The sequence below is a fragment of the Triturus cristatus genome, chromosome 5_1, assembly GCF_964204655.1.
Source record: "Triturus cristatus chromosome 5_1, aTriCri1.1, whole genome shotgun sequence".
NCBI classification, from domain to species: Eukaryota; Metazoa; Chordata; class Amphibia; order Caudata; family Salamandridae; genus Triturus; species Triturus cristatus.
Window position 1 is genome coordinate 566797090 of NC_140587.1, and position 17122 is coordinate 566814211.

Sequence of the window (17122 nt, forward strand, 5' to 3'; positions counted from 1 at the left end):
GGGCCACTCATCTGTGTCTTGATATACAGACCTCCACAGCATATGCCATCATTCCCCCTCTCACTGAGTGAGCAGATGGCCAATCTGGTCATGGACTATGCTAATATACTTCTATTAGGCGACCTTAACTACTGGTGCAACGATGAATCCAGCGGACCCCATGCCACTGAACTGATGGAACTCCTCTATAACCTTAACCTCATCCAGCATATCACTTCAGCCACACACATTAAAGGTCACACTCTAGACCAGGTGTGGACAACCCATCTCATGGTCTCCAACCCCTTAATATCTCCGTGTATCTGGTCTGATCACCACTTAATTAAATTCACCCTCTCCATTCCCATCTGTAACAAGCCCCCTGCCATGGAGGGAGGCATGATTAGGAAATGGAACTCTGTTAATAAACAGGATTTCTTAGACAGCTTAGCTAGCTCCACCCCCGTAGTCGACCCAGATGTGGACATGGCTGAACCTAACATCTCTGCCTGGCTACTGGTAGCCAGCAATAAACACGTCCCACTCAAAAACTCAAATTCGCTCGCCGCTCTGAAGCCCAGAAATGATTTTCGCCTGAGCTCAGGGCCCAAAAACTAGACCTCCGCCAAAATGGGAGGAAATGGAGACTAACATACACCCCGGAAGGAAAACGTTCTTACTCTACCGCCCGCAAAAACTATAAAAATGCCATTCTCTCAGCCAAAGCCGCCTACTTCTCGGCAAAAATCACTGAGTTGAATAATAAATCCAAGGACATTTTCACCATAGTGAACAAGTTATCTAACGCTGAGAGAATCCTCCCCAAGCCCGTGGCCACCCAAGACCTGTGTGACTCCTTGAACAAATTCTTCCTGGAAAAAATTGTTAACATCAAAGCCAGTATCTCTACCTCCTGCCCCAAGGAGGACCCCCCGGTCACTATATTCAACTCTCGCACCCTTGACCATTTTCCACTCATAGATGCTCAGTCCTTTCAGGCTCTACTGGCAAGGGTGAAATCGGGCTCACCTAGGGACTGCTGTCCCCCCCACATTCTGAAGGACGCATTTTTGGCCCTTTCTCCCCCTATCCTGACCTTCCTAAACAAATCCTTATCCCAGGGCAGGGTCCCCAAAGCGTTCAAGGATGCTGCTCCTAAAAAAACCAGGGGCTGAACCCCCAAAATCTCTCCAACTACCGGCCCATCTCTCTGCTTCCTTATCTGGCAAAAGTCCTTGAAGCTCATGTAGCAACGTGTATTTCTAACTTTATTGAACAGTCTGACTACTTAGACCCCCATCAAGCAGGGTTTCGCCCTGCTCACTCCACTGAGACAGTAATCCTTGCAGTACTGGATGCCCTTCGTAAAAATGCTGATAAACGAATCCCCCAGGCCCTGGTCCTTCTAGACCTCTCGGCCGTGTTTGATACGGTCGACCATGCCACATTAATGGACCGTGTCAAACAGGCCGGCATCTGCAACTCAGCTCACAGTTGGATCAGGTCCTTCCTCAGCAACCGCACCCAAGCAGTGTGTTTAGCCCCTTTCACTGCCCCTAAGCTTCCCATAACATGTGGGGTCCCTCAGGGCTCCACACTATCCCCTTTACTGTTTAACTTATATCTGATACCCCTGATTCAGTCCCAGAAGAAACGTAATACTATCACCTTTAACTATGCGGATGATCTCCAGTTGATCTTTACAATAGACAACTCCCCGGAATCAATTCGGGATTTCCAGGGTACCATGCTTCACATTCAGCAGTGGATGGACCACAACCATCTGAAGTTAAATCCTGGTAAGACCGAGCTAGTTTTGAATGTGTTTTTAAGGAACAAGGGTACCCCAATATGTGAACCTGGGGTGATACAATGTAGGAGAATACAATGGTTCTTAATGGACTATGAAGGTCCAGGATAGCGAAAAGCCCTAGAGAGGGCAGGGGATTTTGTATAGGTACAAAGACTCAAAGGGGAGAGAGATAATTAATATAGAGAAATTAATTAATTTAGAGAAGGGACAAGAAAGTCAAATTATGACACTTATTTATTATACATAAGATGAATTCAAGTGCTCACATATTCAGTGACAACAAGCGTGACGTGAAGGTGAGGGTGAACTTTAAAAGAGAACATCGCATTGGCAACAATTGTGAACCATTTTTGTTAAATTAGTATAGAGGGTTCAAGTTGCGTAAGGTCGACGACGTTTCGAACTCAGTTATTCGAGTTCATCTTCAGGACAAAGGTGAGCATATGAACTTTGGCATATGGAATGGATGATCACTTGCGGTGCAATCATTTAGTTAGCGAGTCACCGGAGTGGCCAACACTTCAGTGAGTGCCTCGAGGGTTGAAGGCTTGAAAAAACCGCTGTGTCCAGAATCAACAATTTAGAATGGAGCGGGGATCTTCTGGTGACGGGAAATGAATTCGTTGAGGCGGCACAAGGTCCAATAAATGGGAGTCTCAAGGGGGGGTCTGTTCGCGTGCTAATCCGCGCTGCGACAGAAGATCCCCGCTCCATTCTAAATTGTTGATTCTGGACACAGCGGTTTTTTCAAGCCTTCAACCCTCGAGGCACTCACTGAAGTGTTGGCCACTCCGATGACTCGCTAACTAAATGATTGCACCGCAAGTGATCATCCATTCCATATGCCAAAGTTCATATGCTCACATTTGTCCTGAAGATGAACTCGAATAACTGAGTTCGAAACGTCGTCGACCTTACGCAACTTGAACCCTCTATACTAATTTAACAAAAATGGTTCACAATTGTTGCCAATGCGATGTTCTCTTTTAAAGTTCACCCTCACCTTCACGTCACGCTTGTTGTCACTGAATATGTGAGCACTTGAATTCATCTTATGTATAATAAATAAGTGTCATAATTTGACTTTCTTGTCCCTTCTCTAAATTAATTTCTCTATATTAATTATCTCTCTCCCCTTTGAGTCTTTGTACCTATACAAAATCACCTGCCCTCTCTAGTTTTGAATGGGCACAGCCAAAATCTTTGGGGCCCTCACTATTGGCTTACAGAACTTGGCGCTCCACCCACCCCATCCTCCTCGGTCAAAAGTCCAGGGGTTATCATCAATAAAGATCTATCTCTGAAGACCCAGGTAGGCGCGGTTGTGTCCTCCTGCTTCTTCCAGCTCTGCAGGATCAGGAAGATTAGGCGCATGTTCACCCACTCTGCCCTGATCCAGGTCGTCATAGCCCTGATACTGTCACGCCTGGACTATGCCAACTCTATATACCTGGGCTTCCCGCTCTTCCTCAATAATCGCCTCCAATTGGTCCAGAACCAGGCGGCCAGATTGATCCATCAGCAACCGCAATGGCAATCTTCCAGGCCTCTGCTAAAAAACCTCCACTGGCTCAACATCCCCCAACGCACTGCGTTTAAGACGGCCTGCATCATCTTCAAGTCCCTTCATGGCCGCAGCCCTAAATTCATCAATTGCCTTCTCCCGAGGTACATCCCCTCCCGCAACCTCCGCTCTGCCAACCTTCAACTCCTAGCTGTCCCTTCTTTTAAGCTTCACCGTCAGGGCGGACGCAGGTTTGCGACTCTGGCTCCCAGATTATGGAATTCTCTCCCGTTGGAAATCCGCTCCTGCAATAACCTCCCAAGCTTCAGAAAAATGCTTAAAACATGGCTATTCACTCAGACCCATAACTAACGCCTCCCTGGTCCCAGCACACGCTAGAGCTAGCGCCATGAAACCTTCCGGTGTACGTGCGCTCTATAAGAAATTATTAACATAACATAACATACCAATCGCTGTGTGATGCCAGGTGCAAGGAATACTAGCGCAGCTAACATTTTCAGGAAAGAGGGTTGGCAGTAGATCCTTTTGTTAGGTTCGGGGGTATCCGATGGATATATTTTTCCTATGGTGCCCACATTTCGGCTGCATGCCCTCTGGATCTCAGGATGACTCGTATTTATGGGTTCTAGCCTTACTCTGTCAGTCCTGGCTATCATCCTCACTGCTGCACCACTTGCGGTCATTGATTGGTGGCCTGGTTTCCATCCTCATTCAGCATGGTTTGTTGTAGCAGAACATGGATCTGGAATAGCATAATATAGTGGCATAGCAGCGCTGCATCCATAGTGATGTACTGCGTAATGGAAGAGTGAGCTGCTACAATCAACCTGTGAGAGCTTCACCTGTGCTTGGCTGTTTACGTAGGACTGGCCCTATGTGTGTGTGTGTGATTTTATTTTTTCAGCTCAAACAGTGCATGTACCTTGGTTTTTTTGGGATTGTTGCATTGGTCTTAGTTTGTTGTATTGTTTAATAGTTTTTCTTTCATTCCCTACACCTTCAGGAATGCGTACCTCCTGCCTTTCACCAGAGGTGCTATAAGGTGGTAATTTCTACTGGCTTTGAATGACCTCTCATACTTGTAATTGGGTGTTATTAAGCACATATATTGTGTTCACATGTGCTATATACCCCATATGGTAAATAGCATAGTGCACATGGACCACCGACAGCCAGCATTTAACACGTGTTAAATATCACATGCAGTTTTTAACTTGTGATCAAATGAGGTTGTAAATGTATGTGCTATTCACTAAAATTCACATTGCACGCCACCGTGGCGATCTGCGACATGAAAGGGGAACTTAGTGACATGAAATGGACATATAACGTCCGTCAGGGGTACTTTATCCCATATTTTGCACAGAGAATGTGACTGGCCGACTGTCCCTGTCTTGTGTTCTTTGAAAATGTTTGGCTCAAACACGTTGGCAATGACTTCGCTGTCCAGATGGACCCGACAGTTGGTCATTGTTCAGCATCTAAACGTGGGGCCGCCGGTGGCTTGGCTCTGGCGCCTGGCGAGTTTGAGGGAGAGCGGTGATAAGGGAAGTAGTCTGGCGTGAAGAAGGGGGGTGAGTGCGAGTGAGCGAACATACTCCCCATGCATATGTTCAGAGTTAGAACACAGATCCTTGCGGAACACTCGTCCACTCTGGACTTTCATTGGAGATTGTTTGCACTCGATAAATACCGCGAGGGTCACAGCAAACAACGTGTCAGCTCCTCTAAGGTATAATACTCTGTAAGGAAAGGTTTCTGGCAGCCTGTGTAGGTAAGTTTCTCAGTGCGCGGCAGACCGCTGTCTGTCGAGAAAGGAGAGAGGCTTTTTAGAAATGTTTTTTTGTGTTGTGCTGTCGGACGGACAGGCAGACAGCACTCGTGGGAACAACAGAAGCGAGAACTATTAGATGTTATCTACAGATGGATGAATTAGCTGAGGGGGAAAGCACCAGGGCAGCAGGTGCAAAGCCCAGCTACCCCAGGGGGCAAGGAGGAGGGGGGCCCTCTGATTGGCTGCGCGTGGTTGGTGGGCAGGCTGTGCGCGCGGTGATTGGTGGAGGACGGTGCGGCTGTGCCAGTGCCGAGGCTGCTGCTCTTTATTGTGTCTCCAGAGGAGGAGGGCCGGTGTGCCATCCCCTGCACGAACGCCGGCGTGCCCTGCAAGCTGGCACAGCACGGGGCAACCCGAGGGTAGCTGGAGGAGGCGAACGGCAAAGATTCCGCGGCATCGCCTGAACTCGAGTCACAGTCTGGCAAGGCTGGCACTACTGCCATGATCCGCCCTCCTCGCCCATGACACCCGCCCGTCTCCAGAGCCACGCCCGCGTGAGTACCGATGAGGGGTTCGGCGGGGGGTTCGGTGATGCTTTTTGGGAAGACAGGATAGTACCGCAAGGGTGCCTCAACCACTGCCCATCTGCAGGGGACTGGAGGCGCTGCCAGGCTTCTCCGGCCAAGGCAACCCAGTACCTGTGGGCGATGATCAGTGGGCGGATGCGGCCATGGGGTCCACTCTAATGCAATGCAGTGAATCCCGCTTCCAGTGCCCTGACTAGCATATCCATATCTAACCCCACTAGTCTTTGCCCTAGCAGAGGCCGCGCCAGAGGGTGCCCCGTGGATGTGGTCTGTAAAGCACTCCCGTTGCCGGGAGTTGAGCGCGCGAGGCTTACCCTGGCGAGTTAAGTAAAGGATGCTCACTTTTGGGTGCCCAGAGCAGCAAGCCCTGCAGAGGGGACTCCGTTCAGAGTGATGTTTGAAGGAGGGTGCCAAGCACAGGCCATCCAGTGGACGGTTGTTCTCACTACAGGGCGCCTCGTGGGAATGGGAGTGGGCTCAGGGGTGGCTCAGGTGCAAGCGCCGGGTACAGGTCTCTGCTGCCCAGTATCCCAGGCACTAGTCACCCGTCATTGGCACGTGTTTTCAGAGACTGTTGGCACAGGTGTCATTCCGTTATTCGGTGCAGTTGGGGGGGCACGGAGAGGGCAGCGACAGTCAGTTGCTTGACAGGTGACAATCGGTGCTGCTCACTGCATGATAATGACATCGTGTGAGTGTGACCGGGCACAGAGGGCTTCTTGCCCTCACTGCTTCTGTGAGGGGCACTACCCAGGCAGCCCGGCCGTGCTCCGTCTGTGTCCCGCGGGCTGCGCGAGCTCATGCTCAGCCGTTTATTTTTAGTCCTTAGCTGCTGCTGCTAATGCGGCGCTGCCTCCTGACCTTTGCTGCTGCCCGGACTCAAGCACGGACGCTTCTTGTAGCCGTTCCTTGGCTGATAAGACTTTCTCTTCGTGCTCATCCCCTCCCCCGGCAACACACAGGAATAGCAGTGAGCACACAAAACCAGAGGGAACACTGATGCACATGGACAGCAACCGCATAAAGACGAGAGGGAAAGCAATGCACATACAGTGGAACAGCAGTAACCACACGAAGCCAAGAGAAGGACAGCAAAACACATGCACTGGAGCAACAGCAAATACACGAATACCAGAGAGGGACAGCAATGCACATGCACTGGAGCGACAGCAAATACACAAATACCAGAGAGGGACAGCAATGCACATGCACTGGAGCAACAGCAAATACACAAATACCAGAGAGGGACAGCAATACACTTGCACCGGAGCAACAGCAAATACACAAATACCAGAGAGGGACAGCAATACACTTGCACCGGAGCAGCAGTAAATGCACAAATACCAGAGAGGGACAGCAATGCACATGCAGTGGAGCGACAGCAAATACACAAATACCAGAGAGGGACAGCAAAACACATGCACTGGAGCAACAGTAAATACACAAATACCCGAGAGGGACAGCAATGCACATGCACTGGAGCAACAGTAAATACACAAATACCAAAGAGGGACAGCAATACACTTGCACCGGAGCAGCAGTAAATACACAAATGCCAGAGAGGAACAGCAATGCACATGCACCGGAGCAGCAGCAAATACACAAATACCAGAGAGGGACAGCAATGCACATGCACCGGAGCAGCAGCAAATACACAAATACCAGAGAGGGACAGCAATACACATGCACCGGAGCAGCAGTAAATACACAATACCAGAGAGGGACAGAAATACACGTGAACATGAACAGTAACAACATAAAGACCAGAGGGAAAGCACCGGAGCAGCAGCAAATACACAAATACCAGAGAGGGACAGCAATGCACATGCACCGGAGCAGCAGCAAATACACAAATGCCAGAGAGGAACAGCAATGCACATGCACCGGAGCAGCAGCAAATACACAAATACCAGAGAGGGACAGCAATGCACATGCACCGGAGCAGCAGCAAATACACAAATACCAGAGAGGGACAGCAATACACATGCACCGGAGCAGCAGTAAATACACAATACCAGAGAGGGACAGAAATACACGTGAACATGAACAGTAACAACATAAAGACCAGAGGGAAAGCACCGGAGCAGCAGCAAATACACAAATACCAGAGAGGGACAGCAATGCACATGCACTGGAGCGACAGCAAATACACAAATACCAGAGAGGGACAGCAATGCACATGCACTGGAGCAACAGCAAATACACAAATACCAGAGAGGGACAGCAATACACTTGCACCGGAGCAACAGCAAATACACAAATACCAGAGAGGGACAGCAATACACTTGCACCGGAGCAGCAGTAAATGCACAAATACCAGAGAGGGACAGCAATGCACATGCAGTGGAGCGACAGCAAATACACAAATACCAGAGAGGGACAGCAAAACACATGCACTGGAGCAACAGTAAATACACAAATACCCGAGAGGGACAGCAATGCACATGCACTGGAGCAACAGTAAATACACAAATACCAAAGAGGGACAGCAATACACTTGCACCGGAGCAGCAGTAAATACACAAATGCCAGAGAGGAACAGCAATGCACATGCACCGGAGCAGCAGCAAATACACAAATACCAGAGAGGGACAGCAATGCACATGCACCGGAGCAGCAGCAAATACACAAATACCAGAGAGGGACAGCAATACACATGCACCGGAGCAGCAGTAAATACACAATACCAGAGAGGGACAGAAATACACGTGAACATGAACAGTAACAACATAAAGACCAGAGGGAAAGCACCGGAGCAGCAGCAAATACACAAATACCAGAGAGGGACAGCAATGCACATGCACCGGAGCAGCAGCAAATACACAAATGCCAGAGAGGAACAGCAATGCACATGCACCGGAGCAGCAGCAAATACACAAATACCAGAGAGGGACAGCAATGCACATGCACCGGAGCAGCAGCAAATACACAAATACCAGAGAGGGACAGCAATACACATGCACCGGAGCAGCAGTAAATACACAATACCAGAGAGGGACAGAAATACACGTGAACATGAACAGTAACAACATAAAGACCAGAGGGAAAGCACCGGAGCAGCAGCAAATACACAAATACCAGAGAGGGACAGCAATGCACATGCACCGGAGCAGCAGCAAATACACAAATACCAGAGAGGGACAGCAATGCACATGCACCGGAGCAGCAGCAAATACACAAATGCCAGAGAGGGACAGCAATGCACATGCACCGGAGCAGCAGCAAATACACAAATACCAGAGAGGGACAGCAATACACTTGCACCGGAGCAGCAGTAAATACACAAATGCCAGAGAGGGACAGCAATGCACATGCACCGGAGCAGCAGCAAATACACAAATACCAGAGAGGGACAGCAATGCACATGCACCGGAGCAGCAGTAAATACACAAATGCCTATAGAGGGGGACAGCAATGCACATGCACCGGAGCAGCAGCAAATATACAAATACCAGAGAGGGACAGCAATGCACATGCACCGGAGCAGCAGCAGCAAATACACAAATACCAGAGAGGGACAGCAATGCACATGCACCGGAGCAGCAGCAAATACACAAATAACAGAGAGGGACAGCAATGCACATGCACCGGAGCAGCAGCAAATACACAAATACCAGAGAGGGACAGCAATGCACATGCACCGGAGCAGCAGCAAATACACAAATACCCGAGAGGGGCAGCAATGCACATGCACCGGAGCAGCAGCAAATACACAAATACCAGAGATGGACAGCAATGCACATGCACCGGAGCAGCAGCAAATACACAAATACCAGAAGGGACAGCAATGCACATGCACCGGAGCAGCAGCAAATACACAAATACCAGAGAGGGGCAGAAATACACGTGAACATCAACAGTAACAACATAAAGAGCAGAGGGAAAGCAATACACATGCAATGGAACAGCAGTAAATACACAAATACCAGAGAGAGAACACTGATACACATGAACATCACACAACAGTAACCACATGAAGACAAGAGAAGGACAGCAATGCACGTGCAATGGAACAGCAGTAAATACACACATACCAGAGAGGGACAGCAATACACATGCACCGGAGCAACAGTAAATACACAAATACCAAAGAGGGACAGCAATACACTTGCACCGGAGCAGCAGTAAATACACAAATGCCAGAGAGGAACAGCAATGCACATGCACCGGAGCAGCAGCAAATACACAAATACCAGAGAGGGACAGCAATACACATGCACCGGAGCAGCAGTAAATACACAGTACCAGAGAGGGACAGCAATACACATGAACATCAACAACAGTAACAACATAAAGACCAGAGGGACAGCAATGCACATGCACTGGAGCAGCAGTAAATACACAAATACAGAGAGGGACAGCAATACACATGCACCGGAGCAGCAGTAAATACACAAATACCAGAGAGGGACAAACACACACTTGAACATCAACAGTAACAACATAAAGACCAGAGGAAAAGCAATGCACATGCAACGGAACAGCAGTAAATACACAAATACCAGAGAGAGAACACTGATACACATGAACATCAACAAAAGTAATCACATGAAGACAATAGAAGGACAGCAATGCACGTGCAATGGAACAGCACTAAATACACACATACCAGAGAGAGACAGCAATACACATGCACCGAAGCAGCAGTAAATACACAATACCAGAGAGGGACAGCAATACACATGAACATCAACAACAGTAACAACATAAAGACCAGAGGGACAGCAATGCACATGCACTGGGGCAACAGTAAATACACAAATACAGAGAGAGACAGCAATACACATGCACCGGAGCCGCAGTAAATACACAAATACCAGAGAGGGACAGCAATACACATGCACCGGAGCAGCAGTAAATACACAAATACCAGAGAGGGACAGCACACATATGAACATCAACAGCATGAACAACATAAAGACCAGAAGGAAAGCAATGCACATGTACTGGAGCAGCAGTAAATACACAAATACCAGAGAGGGACAGCAATGCACATGCACTGGAGCAGCAGCAAATACACAAATACCAGAGAGGGACAACAATACATATGCTCCGGAGCAGCAGTAAATACACAAATACCAACGAGGGACAGCAATGCACATGCAGTGGAGAAGCAGTAAATACACACATACCAGAGAGGGACAACAATACATATGCTCCGGAGCAGCAGTAAATACAACAAGCACTGGCATAGCCAATAGGTCTCGCCTTTGGGACCTTATAAGTGTTTAGCCATGCAACAGTTGCATAACTAAATACTTATCAGGTCCCAAAAGCGAGACCTATTGGCTATGCAAAGCGGCCGTGCGGCCGCGAAAGTGAAAGTGATCCCGAACAAACATCAAAGCGGCCGTGCGGCCGCAAAACCGAAAGTAATTGCGGTAAAGCGCGGCGCGCGCGCCCGCGCACATGCACTGTAGCTCTAGGCTGGCCTGGTAGCACTTTTTGGAGCCCTCTCAATAAGTCTCGCCAGACCAGCGCATGCGCTGGGTCAGGCAAGACCTAAAAATACCAGAGAGGGAACACTGATACACATGAACATTAACAACAGTAACCACATGAAGACAAGAGAAGGACAGCAATGCACATGCAATGGAGCAGTAAACACACACATACCAGAGAGGCACAGCAATACACATTCACCGGAGCAGCAGTAAATTCACAATACCAGAGAGGGACAGCAATACACATGAACATCAACAACAGTAACCACTTGAAAACAAGAGAGGCACAGGAATGCTTATGAACATCAACAACAGTAACCCTATGAAGACACGAGAGGGACAGCAATGTACATGCAGTGGAGCAGCAGTAAACCCAGAAATACCAGAGAGCGACCTCAATAAACAGGAGAAAGGGACAGCAACACACATGAACATCAACAACAGTAACCACTTGAAGACAAGAGAAGGACAGCGATACGCATTCAATGGAACAGCAGTAAATACACACATATCAGAGAGGGACAGCAACACACATGAACATCAACAACAGTAACCACTTGAAGACAAGAGAAGGACAGCGATACACATGCAATGGAACAGCAGTAAATACACACATATCAGAGAGGGACAGCAATACACATGAACATCAACAATTGTAACCACTTGAGGACAAGAGAAGGATAGCGATACACATGCGATGGAACAGGAGTAAATACACACATACCAGAGAGGGACAGCAGTACACATGAACATCAACAACTGTAACTTCTTGAAGACAAGAGAGGCACAGGAATGCTTATGGACAACAACAACAGTAACAACATAAAGACAAGAGAGGGACAGCAATGCACATGAAAAAGGGACAGCAATACACATGAACATCAACAACAGTAACCCCATGAAGACAAGAGCGGGACATCAATGCACATGCGCTGGAGCAGCAGTAAACCCAAAAATACCAGAGAGGGACCTCAATACACACAAGAAAGGGACAGCAATACACATGAACATCAACAGCAGTAACCACATAAAGGCAAGAGAGGGACAGCAATGTACATGCAGTGGAACACCGTAAAGACACAAGAGAGGGACAGCAAAACAGTAACCACATAAAGACAGTTGTAGTATGCCATAGGAAGGGTGTATTTGGCATAGAAATGGTGAACAATAGCACACAAGCACAAACAATAACATACAACATCACGCACAGGCGAGGTAAATTCCATCACAAATAGGCAGAATGAGCGGTAACACATGCCTTGTGACAAAGAGAATGGACAGTAGGGCAGAGTGGCGAGTAACCTATGAAGGGCCTCGAACCCCTGAGAGGTTGAGTAGTAGCACACCCCTACCTGCTGTGCAGCAGTAAACACCAGTGCATACATGCATTCTGTGTTACCCACAGGCAGACTGAGCGATATCCCAAGGAGATACGTGCACAGCACCATCACATTCACGGTGCTCTGGTCACCAGTACAACAAGGGCTGCTTCTACAGTTCACACACCAGCAGCCTTCACGCGCCTTCACACCGGCCATCGCATGCCCTGGCACCGGCCTCTGGATTCTGCTGAGGTGCTCCGAGAAGTTGCTTGTCTTGAATTCTTGACGAAGGTGTTGGATAAAGACAACTCTGCTTCTCTTGCTGGCCTGGGAGCCTCACCGCCCCTCTCGGAGCACAATGCTGGATCCGCATAGAGTGATCTGGCGCCCTTGAATCGGTGTCTCTTTAGGACTGCTGACAAGGTATACTGAACATGCCTCTAGGAGTGTGTGCGTCCCGGCTCTTGGACCCTTGACCGGCTCTTGCTTTGATAGACTCTGGATGTCGCTGTCCTTGTTCAGCGGGCTCATGGACAGACTAACCCTGCCTCACTCCAAACCCATAGGGTTACTCGTGCCCAGACCTAGCACAACTCTAGAACAATGCAGTGCCCTATGATTGGCGTCACTGAGCACCACGTCATGCCTCCAGGTCTTTCAGAGATCCTGTTTTTTCAATGGCGCACCTGCCTCGCATGATGCAGGCCCCATACAATAACGCAGCGTGCCGACACCTATTGATACACATATTGTGATTCACATAGTGAACATACAAGAACGAAATGTGCTTTAAGCAGTAGACATGAGGTTCCTGTGAAGTGCAGCATTCATTAAGCAGTAGACATGAGGTTCCTTTGAAGTGCAGTATTCAATGGTGGAATACATATTGCTGAATGTGTACCATTATATACAGTGCTGCAGCACGTTCATGCCCATTCACCAGCCTATTGCAAGCTATTATTTTTGTGTAGAGTGTTGTGTGTACTTTTTTGCATATATTACACAGATATGTTATTCTTCTTGAAAGCGACGCCATTGTCATTCTTTGAAGAGTTGCATTTCTCAAAGTGTTTAATTCGTTGTTATGATTCTGCATGAAATAGTTGCGTGTGTATGATCTTTTCAATGTGGTATGTGAAGTCTAGTTTTCCATGGGACGCACCTGTGGAATATTTACAGCCTGAGGCCAGCTCAGTAGAGGACAATGGCTCTCACACTGTGCCTTCCAGTGCTTAATTTGAGCCGGCGGTTTCCGGTGCTCCAGCACTTAATTGTCAACACCAACCTTATGACAGTCAGCCATATTGCATATATGCACTGTTTATGCAATTTAGAGATTAGCAGAACAACCGTTGTTTATTGATTCAATATACATTAAAACTACTGATACCTGCCACCCAAGCCATTCTTATAGCTTTGGGGCCTGACATAGTCTGAAATGTCACACTTATAGGAATGCGTTGGTTCGGTGTTGTGCAGGTACTGTCATTGACAGTGCTGGGTGGTGCTAGCTGCAGGGGCTTCCTGGCGAGGGCCCTGGCACTTATTATTTTACAAGTTAAGCACTGCTGTAGCCCAATATGCCATGAACTCCAATGCGGTTTTCTATTTGGTTCGGAAAAAAAGCCACTGGCTGGGGCACAGGGGGCTCCTAACACACTTAGCCCCGGTGCGACTTCACCTGCCGCACCATTGATAGCTACGTCCCCACTCTCACTCTCAAACGCACCGACACGAGAATATACAGGGCTGCAGGTGAGAACGAAGTTGAATGAATAGGACGTAAATGCACATTCCCTCCACGCCATGACCAGGTTGCGCATTTGCCATAGTTACACAGAAGTGGTATTGTATGAATTGTTGCAGTGGAACACAGTTAATCCCTGGGTGCGCTGAGCACTACACATAAACCATCACCTGCGTTGTCTGTGGCGTTATGCATGACATCCTGACAGGACTCCGGGGTGAATGAGTGAGGCGGTGACAGCTTGCGCATTGTCCAGGTTGCTCTTTTCGGTTCCGACACATGGCTTTGGGCTCTGATTTCACTCTGTGCCTTTGATTGCAGGGTGGCAGGCGGAGTCCCGACCGTGCCAGCTCTCCTGCTGCTGCAGACTCCGAAGCACAATGTGCCAGCTGGATACCACCGGGGCTGGCAGCGCACTGACCTTCGCGGGAGGCCCTGCAGGAGCGGCGCACCGAGCTTGAAGGATGTGGCACCGGAGACACGCGGGACCTCGCCCCTCCCGAGGGCACTCTGCCACCCAGCCATGGTGAGGACGGCTGCTGGCAGAGCGGGGCTGTAGGGAGCGCACCACAACTCATTCTTCAGCACTCAGTGCTTTTCAGTCACAGCTCCCATGCCTTTCAGCCTGGCAGTGTGCAGAGGACAAAGGAGGACACCGGAACAAAGGCTGCGCTGCAGCAGCCGGGATCTTTATGCACCGCACACAGGCCGCAGCCCCATTACCTTCCCGAAACGGGATTAAGTTTCCCGATAGGGAATGCTGACTTGCAGAGAGCAGTTTCAGTTATGTTTGCATTTTGGTGATAGCAGCAGGCATCGGCTCCGCGGCTGCTGCTCGCAGCCCCCCGCTCTCGCAGCCATGGCTTCGGAGGACTGCGAGCGCTCCGCCTTCATGGCCCCGCATCTCTCGCAGGAGCGGGCCGGGGGGGCACAGGCGCGCACCGGAGCGAGGGGCCACCACTCCAGGACAAAGAGTCTGCCAGTCATGAACGGGCTCTGCGTGCCGCCTGCTCAGGGACCGGGGCCGGCGCTCATAGACACCACGCAGTCCACCCCCGTGGTGGCCGAGGTGGCTTTACTGCCCAGCTTGCAGGGGTCGAGTTTCAGCTGTGGCCTTGCTTCAGACAATTTAGCTCCGAATCTTGCTGCTTCTTCTAGGACAGTGTTTTCATTTGCAACCTCTAACTTTTCAGGAGCTGGGACTGCTGAAAGGACAGAGTCTCACAAGCTCGCGCGAAGAAACAAAGGGGTGTCCCCTTCCTCTACACTGAGCCCCACCTCGGCCACCGCGTGTCTGCGCGTGACCTTGACTGACTCGCGCTGTTTCTTGGTGTGCATGTGTTTTCTGACTTTCATACAGTCCCTGATGGTGTCCGGGTATCTGAGCAGTGTTATCACCACCATCGAGAGGCGGTACAGCCTGAAGAGCTCGGAGTCGGGGCTGCTGGTCAGCTGCTTTGACATCGGCAGCCTCCTCGTGGTGGTCTTCATCAGTTACTTTGGGGGTCGCGGGCAGAGGCCGCGATGGTTGGCCGTGGGTGGCGTGCTCATTGCGGTTGGGGCTGCGCTTTTCTCCTTACCTCACTTCATCTCCCCTCCGTATCAGATACAGGAGGTGAACTCCTCCCTCTCCAACGAAGGTTTGTGTTTCAATGGGAATAACTCAGCCAAAGACCCTCTGGAGTCGTCGGCGTGCTTCAGGGACTCAGGCGGGAACGACCACTCCCTGTACGTAGCTTTATTCATTTGTGCACAAATCCTTATTGGCATGGGTTCCACGCCCATCTACACTCTGGGACCAACCTACCTGGACGACAACGTCAAGAAAGAAAATGCATCCCTGTATCTGGGTAAGGTTTTGTTCTTACTTTTGTCCTTAATGGCCTTCCTTGTATAACACAGTTTATGCTTTAAACGTGAAAGGGCATAATTTGAGTAATTAATGGGTTGGTAGAACTTTCAGAATTGGTAATGCTTCAGAAAACACTCCTGTTTCTTTTGTTGTGTGTAATATCCATCCATCCATCCATCCATCCATCCATCCATCCATCCATCCATCCATCCATCCATCCATCCATCCATCCATCCATCTATCCATCTATCCATCCATCTATCTATCCATCTATCTATCCATCTATCTATCTATCTATCTATCTATCTATCTATCTATCTATCTATCTATCTATCTATCTATCTATCTATCTATCTATCTATCTATCTATCTATCTATCTATCTATCTATCTATCTATCTATCTATCTATCTATCTATCTATCTATCTATCTATCTATCTATCTATCTATCTATCTATCTACCCATCTAGTAATATGGTCCAGTATTTCCATTGAAGGGTTCTGGTGACACCGACCATAAACCACGAGGCCAAAGGCTGAGAAGTTCGTATATGTCACCAGAACCACGACATGCGAATATAGGACCCTATTACAGGTTAACTGTTTTGTATTTTTTATGCTACATGGTTATGTTGGGGTAGTCAGCTTGAGAAAACTGTTTTCTTCACATTGCAGCTAACAGTGGCCACTCATTGCAATTACAATTTTTCTGTTTACCATTCATGAATAACTGATTTCTAAAACAACGGACACTGGTGAGGGCCAAGGAATTTGTGTGATACTGTGCCTGCAGCATTTACCGCGTAATTATGGATTTACTGCTTCCGGCATAATTTTCTGCATAATTTGCACACATTTGCAGACTTCACAAAAACCTTTTGCTAGCTAAACTTAACACACAAAATACTGTCAGAAATTGTGCAGCATAATTCGCTCTCAGCTTCCACTTGATCGGTCAGGAAAAACGAGCATGGACCCAAGTTAGTCGTGCAATATTTTAATTTATTGCTATATATATATACATTCACTTAAAAAACCATAGGTTTCACACATGTTATAGTTAGCTGTACATTTCACTC

At 48.6% G+C, this 17122-nt stretch overlaps 1 protein-coding gene across 1 annotated transcript in view; it reads left to right on the plus strand.

Annotated features, from left to right (window-relative positions):
- The first annotated feature begins 5429 nt into the window (after positions 1-5429).
- Positions 5430-17122, plus strand: part of SLCO5A1 (solute carrier organic anion transporter family member 5A1) — a 399251-nt gene continuing 387558 nt past the window's right edge. The window contains exons 1-2 of the mRNA XM_085605480.1: positions 5430-5645; positions 14513-16041. Of these exons, the coding sequence (XP_085461606.1) occupies positions 14949-16041 (1093 nt within the window). The 5' untranslated portion in view covers positions 5430-5645; positions 14513-14948. The remainder of the gene's footprint in view (positions 5646-14512; positions 16042-17122) is intronic.